This window comes from Ixodes scapularis, unplaced genomic scaffold (assembly GCF_016920785.2).
Source record: "Ixodes scapularis isolate PalLabHiFi unplaced genomic scaffold, ASM1692078v2 PGA_scaffold3__209_contigs__length_174095766, whole genome shotgun sequence".
NCBI classification, from domain to species: Eukaryota; Metazoa; Arthropoda; class Arachnida; order Ixodida; family Ixodidae; genus Ixodes; species Ixodes scapularis.
Genome location: NW_024609868.1, coordinates 114,156,439 through 114,171,936, shown reverse-complemented (window position 1 = coordinate 114,171,936; position 15,498 = coordinate 114,156,439). Strand labels below are relative to the sequence as shown.

Below are 15,498 nucleotides of genomic sequence, written 5' to 3'. Positions count from 1 at the left end.
CGAGTGCAGACCGGAACCCCGGTTTATCGCTCTAAGTCCCTCTACCTCGTTGGTTCGGGGTGATGCGCTCGTGCTTTTAACTTCTGTTTCTATTGCACGAAGGGGAACAAGCTTTGAACAGGATTCTAGAACGTAGAAAATGGCGGCGATGCTTGTTGCGCAATGATGATTCGACCAACGCGTACAATGACGGGTTTTCCGCGAGCACCCGGTTGCCTTCGCGATGCACGACGATTGTTTCTGACGACAATACCGCTTGTGGAAAAGCGCCGTCTGATCGCAGTGTAACCAGCTGCGCGACGAGAGACGGCGACGATGAGAGATGATGACCGTCGAGCAGTAGCTACTAATTTAATCGCACTTAAATTTTTCGCAGCGGGGAACTACAGGAGCGGGTTGCAACCGATAATCACATAGATAATGCCCAGTGGATGGTGATCAGAGCCGTGACGGCCGTCGCGAGTGTCTCTGTCAACCGGCTGGGAAGAGACAGCTGGGTCGACAAAACCCTGGACCGAGGCAGCTGAGGCATGTGCGAAAGAAGGCCTTCGTCGCCACCACGACAATCACACCGACGTCGTGGGGTGTGTTGACTGAACCTAGAACCTAACTGAACCTTCGTCACCATCGTCATCGGTCTGAAGGTGACCGTCACCGTTCTGAAGGACTCCAACACTTTGCCGCAAACATTACTTTGCCATTAACAACTCGGTGGTAAGTTGATGTTAAAACTTCAGGGTTAATACCGCTTCGAACTTAGTGCACGCTTAGTACCTATGTATTCACTTGACCATTTGTTGCGGTTTGTAGCTACTGTCAATCACGCAATAAAATCTGGATGGGTTGCTGATGGCATTTTATTGTATTATTTCGATATTTTACCTTTTCACACCAGGCTTCTGGAATCGCATGTAGTCATCGGACAGACATAAGAAACACTTTTCGATGCCCTGCAATGAACTACGAACAGGTGTGTCCTAAAATGAATCGTTAGTTGTTTAGACAGCAGGAGTTTAGTCTGACAGAGTATGGTGACGTTCTTACCCACTGTAGACGAGAAATTTAGCCGTGCAATCTTGTGGATGGTCGTCTTCTTTGTGACCAAGAAACATAATAAAGATACAATTGTCTTACATTCAACAAACGTGTGTTTAATGTAAAGGTTATTATACCAATTAAACAGATTATCGTTTCAAAAGTGACAGTAACTTATTGAAATTAAAAAAATAGTGTGAGCTGGATATTTTCTTTTAATTTGCCTGTAATGCAGAGCGAATACGCACTGTTGACTTATCACCATCAAGCATAAACGACGAGCGGAAGCAGTGTAGATCTGTGATGGAAAAGCGAGCATATGTACTAAAGAAAGAACCGCTACGTAACGTGAAGAATGTCAGCAACTATCTTGCCATTGTGGTACGAGCTCAGTGGCTATGCACATGCTTATGGCAGCCTGTGAATGTAGGATGCTTCCCTTATGGTATCATCCAGTGGCAAAGCCAGGGGGGGGAGACGAGGGGGGGGGGGCTTATGGGGCTTCGCCGCCCCCCCCCCCTCCTCAAATCCGGCAGGCCCTAGAATGTACACACAAATTTCGACCCCCCCTGCACCCCGAGTCATGAACATCCCAGCCACCTCAACCCCTTCCAACGTCACCCCCTCAAAAGTTCCTGGTTACGCCACTACTATCAACAGCACTCAATAGATAGTCAACATTATCAAGATAAGCAAAATTTTCTTTATTTTAAGCACCATATAGGCAGTGTTTCTGTCTTTATATGTATGCAGGCAAAGCACACACTGTAGAAAACACTTGTGTGAAGCCTGCGTTCACGATGCAGTCCCCGTCAAACTTTCAAGGCGTTAACGAATTCCGCAAATTAAATTTTCAACGAAACGCATTAGTTCTGCAAAACGCTGGCAAACTTACGTTGCGTTTTACATCATTCACCTTTGTCGTCCGATGGATCAGCAGTCAGCACTGCACAAACCTCAATGAGCTTGTCGTTTGTTTTCTTGCCGTTGGGGCGATCGCTGGCGGTCGTGGCGGCGGCACAATTCTTTCTCAGACCGTTGGGTGCTGCCTATGTGCTCGCGGAAACGTGGTTCCTTTTGTGTCAAGGTAACATTTTGAATCTTGATGCATGGCAACGCTGAATGAAGGTCTATTACCGTCTTCATAATCTCAGCAAGGCTGCCCTACGAGCCACAACAACACCACGACGTTCAAGCTTCAAAACACCGGCACAAATAGAAGCTAAGTGTTGCATTTCGCCAAGTGTTATATCGGAGACGTTAGACGCCAGCTCACCGTGCTCTTCGACCCGGTCCTGCCGCCAAATGGGCTCATCCAACAGCACGAAAGCATTCGTGTGCGCGTTGATCAAGTGACCGATCGCATGTCAAACCCCAGCCGCGGTCGATCCGACGAGCATCACGGCCATGTTCTTTCGAGTTTATCTCGCCAAGGGTACGGTTGTCGAGTTAAAACAATGCAAATAATTCCGTGCATTCTTGTTCTCACGTCATTTCGTCGTCATAAACCGAACTCGAAAAATGACTGTTATGCCTGATTCACATGGTGCGAATTTGCCTGCGATTTCGCAATTGCGACGCCGTTCTTGCGGCACAACGCAGTTGCGGTGCGAATTCGACTAATTCGCAACTCCGTATTTTGCCAAACTTTCCTTGCGAACGGCCGCTCTTGCGAAGGGTACGGACAGCCAATCAAACGCGGCTCGTGAAAGACGTCACGGTGGTCATAGCAACGTGGGAATCAAAAATACGGAAAATGCGTCACCTACGTCGTCGTCTTCAAAATTCGCTGCGGGGGTGGGGCGACGGATGTGCTTCTTCCATGTTAATATTTTTCGCCGGGGAATGTAAGCTCCAGTTCGGCATTAAAACGAACTGGCGTTTGCGTACCACGCGAGGGTTGTGATTGATTCCTTTGTAAAATGGCAGGCGATAACAATTGACGCTTCTGTTCGATCACTTTGCGTAAGGGAGTCGTGGCATAGTAGGAAGATCCTTTCTTCAAATCTGTTTGCAGATGACGCGAGGGTCTGTCTAGAAACCGAGAAACGCTGAACAGCACCTTGTTATTAAAGCCATTTGATAAAAATCGAGCTTCACATGTTTACGTATAGTGACAACAACTAATGATATGTAAACGCGCTGGACGCGTGCTACGCGAGCGACACACGTGTAAAATTGCTTTAATTACAAGGTGCCGATCAGCGATTCTCGGTTTCTGGACAGACCTTCGTGTCAGATCCCCAAACAGATTTCAAGAAAGGGTCTTTCTACTATTCAATGAGTCCCCTACGCAAATGTCAGACGTGCCACGCGTGACATTTGTCATAGGAATCCTGTGGCAATTTGGTTTCGTGCATAGTTTGCGACTATTTCACCAACATGATTGTTTTAGCTTTTTTGGCATCTCAAACCCTGTGTTTTTTTATTTATGTCGTTTCCTTTATCTTCAGTGTTTTTGTCATGTTCGCAATCGCTAATATTGTTTTGAATTAAAAGAATAGGTAAACATTTACGTTAGCTTGTCCACGCTGACCTACGCTGAGGAAGTACAGAATGTGTTTTGCACGTCCAGCGTGTCGTTCATTTCATGGAAGTCGGCCGATAAAACACATTCTGTGTTAAGTAAAGACCCGATTGGGCAGCGTAGGTCCAACGAAAACAGTAAAATAGCACCTCGCCTTGTGGGGAATTAGCCAGTACTCTGTCGATCTACTTTGGGCTATACCTGCCACAAAAAAGTGTCCGCCAGTTTGTCGAGGCAAAGACCACAACCCATTTTCTACAAAAAAAAATGGACTAATTTGCAGGCAACAGGTCCGGGGTGGAAATGAACTAGAGAGATGATATAAGGCAGGGGTGATCCAGGAATAATTTTTTTATTGCTCGCTTTAAATGTTGAAAGATAGCAACTAACAAAAGACAAAAAAGATGCAATTACAAAAGAAGACAAATCAAGCACAGGCTCACCTTTTTGGCAGACATCAAATATGATTAAAGATGAACATAACACGTTGCTGGAGTCATGGGGTGCGCCGGCGCCAAAAGGCAAATATTTGCGTTGTGCGCCGGTGTTGCAAGGCCGCCCAGTCATCTACGCACGCCGCCGACGATCCGAGTACCCTTTGTCAATGGCCAGACGAAATCGACCCCTACGTGACCCGGAAGCTACAACGCAAGGCACGACGAGAAGGAAACTCGCCGTGCCTTCTGTTATAGTTTCGTCGTATCCACATAACCCCCTACAGCCCACCCCACACTGCAAAGAGGGCAGGTGCTACGCTTCTTCGGCGTGTACAAACATACTCCCTCTCAACATTCACTACCTCCAGCACGTGGCAGATCTACCTGAACCACCTAAATGCACATACTTCGGAGACTACTCAAATAACTCTCACACGCCAAGCTAAAGGGAAACTGAAGCGGTTTTGTATTTGAGGAAACACACTTAAATCGTCTTCATTTCACCTCCAGGATCTCGAATATCGAAATTATTTCTTTTATAATTTGGTGCATGGAGGTTGCAGAAAATCATTTTCAAAGTACCACCGAAGGCCCTCCTTCCAGGAGCGTGTCGCCACAAAAGGAGTTTTCGGAATCTTCCTTCCAGCAGCATCCACCAAAGCTATGCACGCGTGCTCTTGCTATTTTTTTTAAGAAGGGCAGAAAAATATGTTAACACTTGTGCCAGTACGGGGGAATACACCTGGCAAGCTAGAGATTGCTTGCGCGGCCCTCGAGCGACACGAGCTTTGCGGCAGAAAGGCCCTCTTATGACGCCACGACGGGTCGGGTGTTTTTCGTGTTTTTTTCGCGTTTAGTTACATCTTCGAGGAAAACGAACACGATATTCATATCTACGGGATAAAACTACGCTAGAATCAAGCTCTATCTCATTTTTTTTAAAGAAGTGTTCCGGCTTCCCTTTAAGAACTGCGCCTCAGTTCAGGATCTTGCAGAACGTGCACTGAAAACACTCGTCCCACTTATCCAACCAAGGATATGAGAGGACTGTGTCACTCCTCCACGGGCGGCAGAGTATAAATTACGTCAACTCCTAGTTAAGCACATTAGGAGCGTACATGAAAAGGGAAAGTCCCTAATTTCATCCCCCTCCACTAGCACCGGTCTTGGTACAATACAGATGTTTCACTTTCTCTGTTGAAAGTCCTAGTGGGCATCACACGGAAGCCGTCTCTCACCAGAGCGCCCGTTCAAAGGTAGCTAACTCGCAGCGGCAGTATATTGTTGTAATGGTGGCCTCAGCTCCCTGTTCCACTGGAAATAGGTCAGACGATCCTCACACACAAAAACTTGAAAACTTCGTGATTTGTCACCATACCGCTGACACTACTTAGGATTTCAGTTCAGCGCGGTTCCTTTGCCATGACACTGCAGCTTCCTTTACAAAGTACCTGCAATACAGGTCTCTCACTGCGGTGGCCACTGTGTTGCATTTTCGGGCAGATTGGTCGACGTGCCGCGATCTCAGCCTCGGTTGGTGGAGCAACGCGTTTGTCTGTTGACAGACCTCCTTGCGCCATTGGCCATCAACGATGTTGCCGAAGTGGTCGACTTCAATCAGCGTAGGCATTTAGCCTGTGCAACTTGTCGTCTTGTAGGTAGTTGTGCAGCACACAAGCTGCGCGGACGACTCCAGTGGCGTGATCTGGGAGGAGGTCGATTGGCCTGCGGAAGATGCAGAATCTAGCAGCCAAAATTTCGAATGCGTTCTCGACGCCCCTTCTGGAAATGGGACAAAGACAACACTGTGATTTTTGTTATTATAATGCAAGTGCAACAATCCTAAAGGTTACCTCGCTCTACACAGTCGATAGTTTAATATTTTTAGATAATCGCTGAGGTATCAACCAGGACAGGGCCTCAGAAAGTCCGACCTCAGTTGAAATGCCTCGTCTCCAACGAAGACGGACGCGGCGATAACATGGGAAGATGGCAGCCGATTTGGTGGTGGACAATTCAAGGCAGCTTGACTGAGGCACTGTCCTATCCTTGATGCCTTGAAGACGCCGCAATCACTTTGGTGGCCATACGCTCCAGCGTCTGTGGCCATAAACCTCGACTTGCTGTCCACGACGGCCATCAGCACTATAGAGTAGGTTACCCTAAAAAGCCGAATGTTACGTCACTTCATGCGCTCTTGCAAAACATGATATGTGTTAAAGTAAATTTGTAGACCCATATACAGCACCATGTAGTTATAGTACAGGCTTCCAGAATCGGCAAGGGCTTCGATATGTACGTGTTTTCCGTCAACGTTCCCCACACAATTAGGAAAATTCCGCCCTGTCTCAAAGCCCTCGGCAATTTCCCTTAATCTGTGATTCTTGATGGGAGCTAGAAGTACAGCACAAAGTTCAGACATGGTTTTACGTTGTCACTTAAAAGCCGTTCATGTAATCTTACTTTACCTCTAGTAATACTGGTAATAAATGCATCCTCATATATGAGAAATACTTGTTGACGCTTAAAAATTGCGAAAACTTTTGTAACTGAATCTGAAAAGCTGTGTGTCTGTTTGTTTTTTGTTTTCTCCCTCGCTCCGTTTTTTCTACGTTCAGCTGGAAACTTTCAGAAGCATGTTTAACCAACTAGCCCAGCTCCAGGCACTCACCACTTACTTTTGTAAGCTATCATATTATGCCCAAGTCAGGCCGGTGTCAGACTGCTTATACAAAAGACAAAAACAGTCTGCAGACATCGATCGAACGCGACTCACTGACGCATCCGTGTTTCATAAGCCGCGTGCCAGGCTGCTCCTTTCATTGGTTGCCATGCGACATACAAAGCAGGGATGCTGCGGTGCCTCAAATTACTATTTGTCTGCAAACTGTATTCGTAGGATGCGTAATGTGTGACCCCGTCTTTCGAAGGTGGCGCAGTAATAGCATTGGGGCCCTCAACATCCCCAGGTCTGCAGCCCTCCCTTCCCCCCAAGTTCGTCCCTATAATCATAAATCAATGGCTCTCTGGTGTGTAAACGTTTTGAGAAACCATTTTTGACAGTACAGCTTTCAACATGATTCATCTAGATATTTCGGCTGCGAATAGTTAGGAGCAGCTGCAAAGGACTGAGTTTGCTGCAGTGATTTGTACACCCGACTCCCATAATTATCTCCAGGTGGGGTGTGACACCCCCCCCCCCCCCCCCCAGAATGTCTTAAGCAATGTATATAAACCTAAAGCCAGCCCCTTCCAACACCCCCCTATTTATCTCCAGGTTGGGGGCGACACCCCTCAGAATTTCTTGACCAATGCATCTAGACCTAAGGCCACCCCCTCCCGACAGCCCCCCCCCCCCCCCCCCAATGATTTTGTGGTTTGGTAGTGTGTAGAAAGAGTACACCGGGGCAGGGGGGGGAGTAACTTGAATTCATCAATTTCTCAACACCACCACTGTGAGTCTTGTTCGTAATGATCTACATCTTTAAAGGCGCTATTTAGTGGACGCCGTATTGGCGCGCATTATTCGCAGCTAGAGCTAAAAAAAAAAAAACTGCTACGTACTGCTGGCAAAGATAAACAATCTTGACGGTGTGAAATATACGTTGCAGAAGCGTTGTGCAAATTCACTAACAGCACGTGCTCTCAACAGCAATACCACACGACCAGAACACCACCTCCATTTTGCAGTGTTTTTTTCATTACGAGACGCCAGCGACTCTTTCACAGCATGCATGCGACACTAAGGATACGGTTGGTTTTGGATGAGGCGCGTTTTTATTGGCTGTCTTTTCGTACCGTCGCAGCGGCGTTGGTGACGTCACGAAAGATGTTTGACAATTGACGCAGCTCCGATTATTTCATAATCGCACTGAACCTGCCTGTTTGCCGCAACAGCGCCGTCGCAACTGCGAAATCGCAACTAAAATCGCTCCATGTGAAACTGTCCTCTTTTCCACAAGTTACCAAAAACGAAATCAGATTTCTTTGCTTACCTTCATGTGTTTTGGGCGAAGCACCTTTCATATATGCGGACATCTCTCATGCACGATAGCTGCCACTGTTAACACTCCAACCTTGAATTGCAGTGCAAGATCCTACATTGACGTTGCCGATGACAGGTACCTGAATAAAAACAAAACATTGCTGTGTACATTAATGTATGGAAGCCGCGAAACTAGTAATGAGTTCGCCATATAAACCAGTTTAATTGCACCTCGTATTCACTCCAAACAGTGGAGTTTAAAGAGAATACCATTTTACCTCAAAGTGATAGCAAGCCGCACCCGCGACGAAATGGGCTCTCTGACGACATATTGCTTCGTAAGCTTTGTTTCCAGGCGAGCGTGGAGTCTTTCAAAGGCGTTCGGCATTAGCCGGTAATATCTTCGAAACTGCTCCAGGTCCCTGTGCAGCATAAAGAGGGTCTTCAGAGAAAAAGTATTCCAGAAACCTGCTCGCAGAAAAGCACAAGTAGACTTACCAATGAGTAAAACTCCGATTCTTTGGCTCTGTTTTGCCAGCACGGCCTGACCCATCTTAAGCGCGGGCTTCCGTCTAGGAGCAGCAGTTTTTTTTTTCCGCAGAAGTAGGTATTCCTTTTTACAGAGCAGTCTGAACTCGTCGTCATCTAAAGTAGCGGCCATCATGCTCTATGAAAGTCAAGACGCGCTGCTACTTGCCCTCTTTCAATATGGAACATCGTCCACGTGACGAAGCCACCGGGACAACTGTTCGCCTTGCGCGACATGCCAAGCAACGCAACAACTAGCTTGCTCAAGCAGTTATGAGCTGTGGCTCTCCCGGTGTCCTTGTCGCATTCGTCGTACTCGTTGTTTTCGTCGTTTTCGTTGATGCGAATGCAGTCGATGCAAACGTCTGAATCGGCCCTAAATATAAGTATACCGCGTACTTTTTTACCAGAAGCTAATAAATAAATCTGAAAATTTAATAATTTTGTTAAATATTGAAAATAGTATCCTCAAACGAATTCAAGGGTTCCAACCATGTGCTCCGCAAGTGCGGAAAATCGCATATGTTCTCAATCAATGTGAAAGCAAACGCGAAATTTCGCATGTGCGGTTCATCGCTTCACCGATTTCGCAGAAGAAAATCGCACCGTGTGAATCAAGCTTTAAGCGGGTTTCACATGCAGCGATTCCGCCGCCCAAATCACTGCCACTAGCGGCGCGGCGGCACGAATCGCGAGGTTTCATTTCACATGAGCGTTTTCTGCCGTTGCGATGGCCAATGTTGCTTGCAGCAAGCAAATGCTCACAGTAGGTTACAGCGGCTTCTAACAACAATTTGTATGCCTTAGTTTTCAGTTTCCCCTTTAATTTAACCTTAATAAATCAAAGAAAAGCGTCGAAAATACTAAATAAACGTTGGTCTTATTTTTTTATCGTTCTTTTTTCAAACTTCGTTTTTGCGAAGGATGTAACCTCGGATCATCCTCAGCAGCGTCACGGGCAGCGCCTTCCTCGGATGTAAACACTCCAACTGATATGGCCGGCCCGAACCTCCTGGACATAGTTGGTATTTCCGAAATTGGGGTATGTGCTCATGATCCGGAGTATGTCCGTCTACGAAGACTTGAAGAGTACCTTCTCTTAAGAAAGAAGCAGATCCTGCTTACTCTCCCGAGCCCAAGGCGCTGGTGGGTAAGGCCCATCTGGCAAAACCGCAGGAGAGAGTCGGAGTTCCACACAGCGGTGAGTTGTGACCTCGTATTTTGATACCAAGGATTTTCTAGTGGTATTAGTTTTCTCACAATGTAATATATTCCTGCAGATGCCTTTGCTTATAAGTGGGGACACAGAGTACTTCCAGAAGTACTATAAGATGAGACCTGAAAAATTTGAAGAGCTCCATTCCCTGGTCGAAACACCACTCACAAGAGCTTACCTCACGCGGGAGCCGCTATTATCGCGGGCTAGACTTGCCATGATACTCAGGTACTGGGAACTTTCCTGCTTTTCTAATTAGCTCTGATTTATGCACAGACATATGATTTACTGTTCCACCCGCTTTCTTTAAGGTACTTATCGTCTGGAATGCAGATACAGGACATTGCTCTGGCCTTTAGAGTCGGAATCTCGACAGCGGCGGGTGTCATTCACTCCACCTGCAAGATTCTCTGGACAGCTCTCCAACCCCTTTGTCTAAAGGTATGTTGAAAGGCTGGCTGGTCAAATTAGTGATAGAAAATGCTTTGCTTAAGATTAAATTTTGCGCACCTCTTCTATTACCAGTAATTTGTGAGGTGCTTTTAGAGAAATACTGACACTGCTGGGGATTCTAGTATTGAATACGTTTTAAATCGGGAAATAAGCATACTGATTAAGATGGTGCGTCCACGGTGACCGTTCAATGCAGATCCGAGAGCTCAGCTCGCGCACTGCCGTCCGAGCCCCGCTTCTTTTTGCCTGACAATACCTGGGTATACAAGCAGTCACAGTTCGTCAGCGGGTTTCACATGCAGCGATTTTGGCTCTAGAGCGGCGCGATTTCTGCCGTCGCGGCGCTCTGGCCAGCCGCAGCGGCTGAGCGGCACGGTTCCACCTGGTTGGAAATTCTTCGCCGCGGCAGAGCGGCAGCTCTCGCCTTGGCCACTCACAGCGAGGCGTTAAGTCATGTGACAGGAGGAGAAACATTGCGGGAAAGCTGGCGCACAGGACGGTGGCGTTTTCACGTTCGTGAAGCAGACGACAAGCAGAGAAAGTACGCAAGCGACTGGTTTGCGATATCTCTTTTACGGCGGGTCGCGCTTCTTTGCTTCAGCAGTCGCGTCGGAACTGTTCAGTAGATCATTGAGGAGAGGGATTGCTGTCCCCTTCCTCGGAATTTGTTTTCTCAATGAATTACGCGACTCTTTTTTGCTTTCCTCGCCCGAGTACCGACTGTAGCGAGCGCAAGAGACGCTACTTGGTAGCGGCTTGTACGTGCGCTAGTGAGAAAAATAAAAGAAGAAGAAGAACTGAGCGACATTGACATGTTTTTTTCCAACACAGATCGTTGCACCAAGTAAGACGAAACATGTTGCGCCCAGTTCAATGAACTGCTTATCAGTGAACTGTCCAAGCGTCGGGTTCCTTAGGACGCGCAGCTCAAAGAATTTCGGAACAATGGGATCAAAGGGAAACTTGGGGAAGAGGTGGCTGAGGCCTCGAAAGTGATCGACAAGACCGGTATGAAACGACAGCACTACTACCGGTTCGCGAGGTTCGGGTCGGTCATATCAGTTGAAGTATGGTGCCTGGATCGCGTCTTTGACTGGTGTGTTTACCGCGGCCAAAAAAGTGGTCCCTCGATTTCCGCCTGATGACGTCATAAAAGTGTTCTGCTGTCGCCGGTCGCGACCCTGGTGGCGTCCCAACAGTTATGGTGTATGTAGCAGACGCCTGTTCTGCTGCAGGTCGCTTTCCACTGTGACAGTTCACGGAAGCTAGTGCAGCCGGAAGTTGGGACGCCTAACGGGACGCCGTGACGACAGCGACACTCGCGTTCGCTCCTGCTTTTCGCCAGCATTTCTACGGCCAACCGCCAGGATCGCGACAGGCAACAGCATGACACTCGCGTCATTTGTTGCCACATCGGGACCACTTTTGATGTATGGGCGGGATAGGACGCTAAACACACCAGTCGAAGACGCGCTCCAGGCACCATAGTTGAAGTCTACATCCGAGGAAGGCGCTGCCCGTGACGCTGCCGAGGATGATTCGACGTTTGATCCTCCGCGACAACGAAGTTCGAAAGAAAATAAGAACCATAAACAAATGGGATCAAGGTTTATTTATTATTTTAAACGTTTTTTTTAATTTTATTAAGGTGAAATTAAAGGGTAAAATGAAACCTAAGGCATTAAAATTATTGGAAGCCGCTGTAACCTACTGTGAGCATCTGCTTGCTGCAAGCAACATTGGCCATCGCAACCGCAGGAAACGCTCATGTGAAGTGAAACCTCGCGATCCGTGCCGCCACGCCGCTAGCGGCAACGATTTCGGCCACGAAATCCCTTCATGTGAAACCCGCGTAGATTAATGGTGCTATATCAATGAAGGCCATCTTGCACAAAGTTGAGCACTTATTATGAAGTTCTGGAGTTGAGTATTGTAATGTAGTATACAGATCATGAAAACCTTAAAACGGTGAAGGGATTAACCAATGTTTACTTATGTTGTTATAAAACAGATTGTAAAGGTATCTGTGTGTGCTTACATATATTATATACCATCGAAAATTGTAGTTTATAAAACTGATTTCAGAACTTCCATGCAGTCGCGTTTGAAACATTTAGAAGGCTCTATTACATGTCTGCTGCTATGACACAATGTTATCACAGGTGCCAACTACTGAGAGATGGCAGGAAGTTGCTGAGGACTTCCAGAACAAGTGGAATTTCCCCCACTGTGTCGGTGCTGTGGATGGCAAACACATCGAGATTCAGGCACCACCGAATTCTGGTAGCTTATACTACAACTATAAGGGGCAGTTTGCGTCAGTACTTTTTATGAGCTGTATTTCTCACTGCATTTATGATTTGTTGTCATTACAGGGTACATACTCTATCGTACTAATGGCTGTTGTGGACAGTGACTTGAAGTTCGTTGCTGTAGACGTCGGTGCCTACGGACGACAGAGTGATGGAGGTACCCTAAGTGCCTCTCGGTTCGGTAAATGTCTCGAAAATGGCCTCCTCGGCCTGCCACCACCAAAGCGGCTTCCAAACTCGACAGTAATCGCACCATATGTGTTCTTGGGGGACGAAACGTTCCGCCTACGCCCCGAATTTTTGAGACCATACCCCGGAAAGCACCAGGACGATGACAAACGAATATTCAACTATCGGCTCAGCCGTGCAAGGTGACTTAAAAGCGCAATAACCATGTAGTGAATTGGAGGGAGGGGGCGGGTAGTTTCTAGCAGGGTAGCAAATAGTTTAATTGTTGTTGTTTTTGTCTGTTTTGTTGCGGGATAATTGTAAAGAATCATTTCCGTGAACCTGTCTCCACTTGTGCAGGAGGTGCGCCGAAAACGCTTTTGGCGTGTTGGCATCAAGGTTTCGGATATTCCGAAGAACCATCAACCTGCTACCAGAACACGCAGACTAAGTCGTCATGGCAACTTGCGCACTACACAACTACTTGCGGAACGACTCCGTCTACATTCCTCCTAGCTACGTTGACAAAGAGGATGCCTATGGCAACATCACGAACGGCAACTGGCGATCGACATTCAAAGACGACGAAACAGTTATGACGGACCTGGAGCCTCCGGTGGGGCACAATTACAGCGGTTCCGCACGTGAAGCGAGGGACCTCTTCTGCTCCTACTTTATGAGCAGGCAAGGGGCCGTACCTTGGCAGCGGACCTCTGCTGGGCTACGTCCTTGAACGGAAGCGCACCTTGTGCTGCGAGCACTTGCAAACTTTTGCATACATTGCATGGTAGACACCATCCAGACGAATAAACAAGCAAAAGGTGTGACTCATTTGTCTTTACTCGCTCTGTACAAGAAGTGCATCAGGGTATCGGCCTTGAGCATACTGAGATAGAATATGTAGAAATTCCATCTTAAGGTGAGTCTGCATAGACTCGGGTGTCGCCTTTAAGTATGGATCTAGGGAGAGCAGGAAGTGGACAGTAGCATCCATAGGCTTGTGTGCTGCCAGGGCCCCTCTCACAACGTTGAGTTCGTCTTCCACTGCTTCCAAGTCCTGCTTCCGTTTTTGGCTTTTTGCGTGTGTCCTAGTCGCTACGCTTTCTCTTGAGCAGCTTCCCGGCTCGGCTGCTTGGGAAGGACCAGCAGCAGAGGTCTCGGCGTAGCCCGGTGACGCAAAAATCAGATTCAGACTGCTTGAGGCGTCCGGCCCCCTTGGGCTCCCTTGAGGCGTCGGACTGTCTGCTGCCGGTTGACTCATTAGTGCCACCGTTAAATCGGTGGCCTCCATGTTGCTGAAGCTTCTAAAAAGAATGTAAATTATTAAATGGGCGGTGCAACAATTTTTCTACTTCGCGCAAATACCACTCAGAACGGAACACCGACGTTACTGACATATATGAAACACGCGTTCGTCTTTCAACCCACGTAATAGAAGTTCCAGAAAAACATTAAAAAAAAACGAGCAGCGTTCACCCCCTCAACTCGCAGCCAGAACAAGCGGCCATGTGATCTGGAGCAGATTATATGCCGCCAATGTTGATCATAGCCACGCGCTGGGGTTGGCAAAGCATAGGACACGCGCTGAGTTCCAGACATTGCTATGGCTCGGCTATTGTCGTCGTCGCAGCGATTGGTCACGGGCCACTACCCGAATGCTTCTCGAGCTAGTAATTATCACAAGCCCAAATCGAGGGCCCACGCAATACTCGGGTCCAATCTATGAACCGCATTCAAATATCGTCATTTGGGGTGTACTACGATCCCCACGGTACGTCATCAAAATTCGCAAAGGAAAGATTGAATGAAAATGATCGCTTTTGTCCCTGAAATTACACCGCAACAAAAGAGTTTTTTAGCCAGTGGCGTTGCGAGTATACTTGAGTCCCACTACTGCCAGTAAGCTCGTGCAAAGTGAAAAACATTCCAATTGAATATCGTTGCACCGCTCCTTTAAGCACTTGTGCTCACACCTATCAATTAATATTGATATTTTCCAACACTTACTTGCGCAAACCTAATGTGTCCCTCAGGAACTACATTTGGTCCGTGTAGGGCCGAACCTTAGATTTTGAGGAAGCTGCAGCCCCACTCTTTTTTGTCCCCTTCTCGTCATTCATTTTTTTTTTCGGAAAGTGTCCCTCAGGTTCTTCCATCGGGAGTGGACCTCATCCACTGTCACTGAAATGTCAAGTCGTATACAGCGTGATGCATGTTGATTAAAAGGCTGATGATGCTGGACATTTAGATTAACATAGCGCGCATTGCGCATGTTGCCGTCTTCGAGAGCGCTCGTAATACAGTCGACTCAAAAGGGGTAAATGACTGTCCTACAGTCGGTGATCCGCATCGAACACAAGCTTTTTGGCTTTGATAACAGTAGAGAGTTTTATCAAACGCTTAACACGATACCGATACGATGCCGGTACAGTCCGGGCGCGCTTAAAAGCATGCTACAAAGTAGTAGCGCAAGCTCCGCTGTACCGGGCTATCGTTTACGATCTGCTAAAACTCTCTAATGTCGTACGCGCCACCAGAGCCCTGCGACAGGCAACGAGCGGGGGCGGGAAGCGCAGCATTGAACGCTTCTAAATTTGGGGTCAACTTTCTGTGCCATTTGGAAGAGCGCGCTTCCATAGATTTCGCCGGTGCTCAATGTTCCGAGATTCACGCGCACCCACACATTTGATTTCATAGCGTTGGAATCTTGCCCCAAGTATAGGAAAGCAGAGAAACATCGAGTTACAAAGAGCGAAAGTATGAAGGCAAGCTGGTTATGTCACATTTCTTAGGTAACAAGCCATGGGCATTGCTGTTCTTGGTCTACTGCGACTGCT

General features: G+C 47.5%; 1 protein-coding gene and 1 pseudogene across 1 annotated transcript; both read left to right on the top strand.

Annotated features, from left to right (window-relative positions):
* The first annotated feature begins 9,611 nt into the window (after positions 1–9,611).
* On the top strand, positions 9,612–12,578 carry LOC115319410 (protein ANTAGONIST OF LIKE HETEROCHROMATIN PROTEIN 1-like). Its single transcript, XM_040217194.1, has 5 exons — positions 9,612–9,713; positions 9,793–9,956; positions 10,040–10,169; positions 12,344–12,498; positions 12,557–12,578. Exons 2-5 carry the CDS (start codon positions 9,793–9,795, stop codon positions 12,576–12,578), a joined length of 471 nt encoding a protein of 156 aa, XP_040073128.1. The 5' UTR covers positions 9,612–9,713.
* Positions 12,437–13,488, top strand: LOC121047823 (annotated as a pseudogene).
* The last annotated feature ends 2,010 nt before the right edge of the window (positions 13,489–15,498 follow it).

Coding starts and splice junctions, on each gene's coding strand:
- LOC115319410 (XM_040217194.1), top strand. CDS start 9,793: ATGCCTTTGCTTATAAGTGGGGACACAGAGTACTTCCAGAAGTACTAT. Junction 10,170..12,343: donor TCCAACCCCTTTGTCTAAAG/GTATGTTGAAAG, acceptor ATGTTATCACAG/GTGCCAACTACTGAGAGATG. Junction 12,499..12,556: donor AACTATAAGGGGCAGTTTGC/GTCAGTACTTTT, acceptor TTGTCATTACAG/GGTACATACTCTATCGTACT.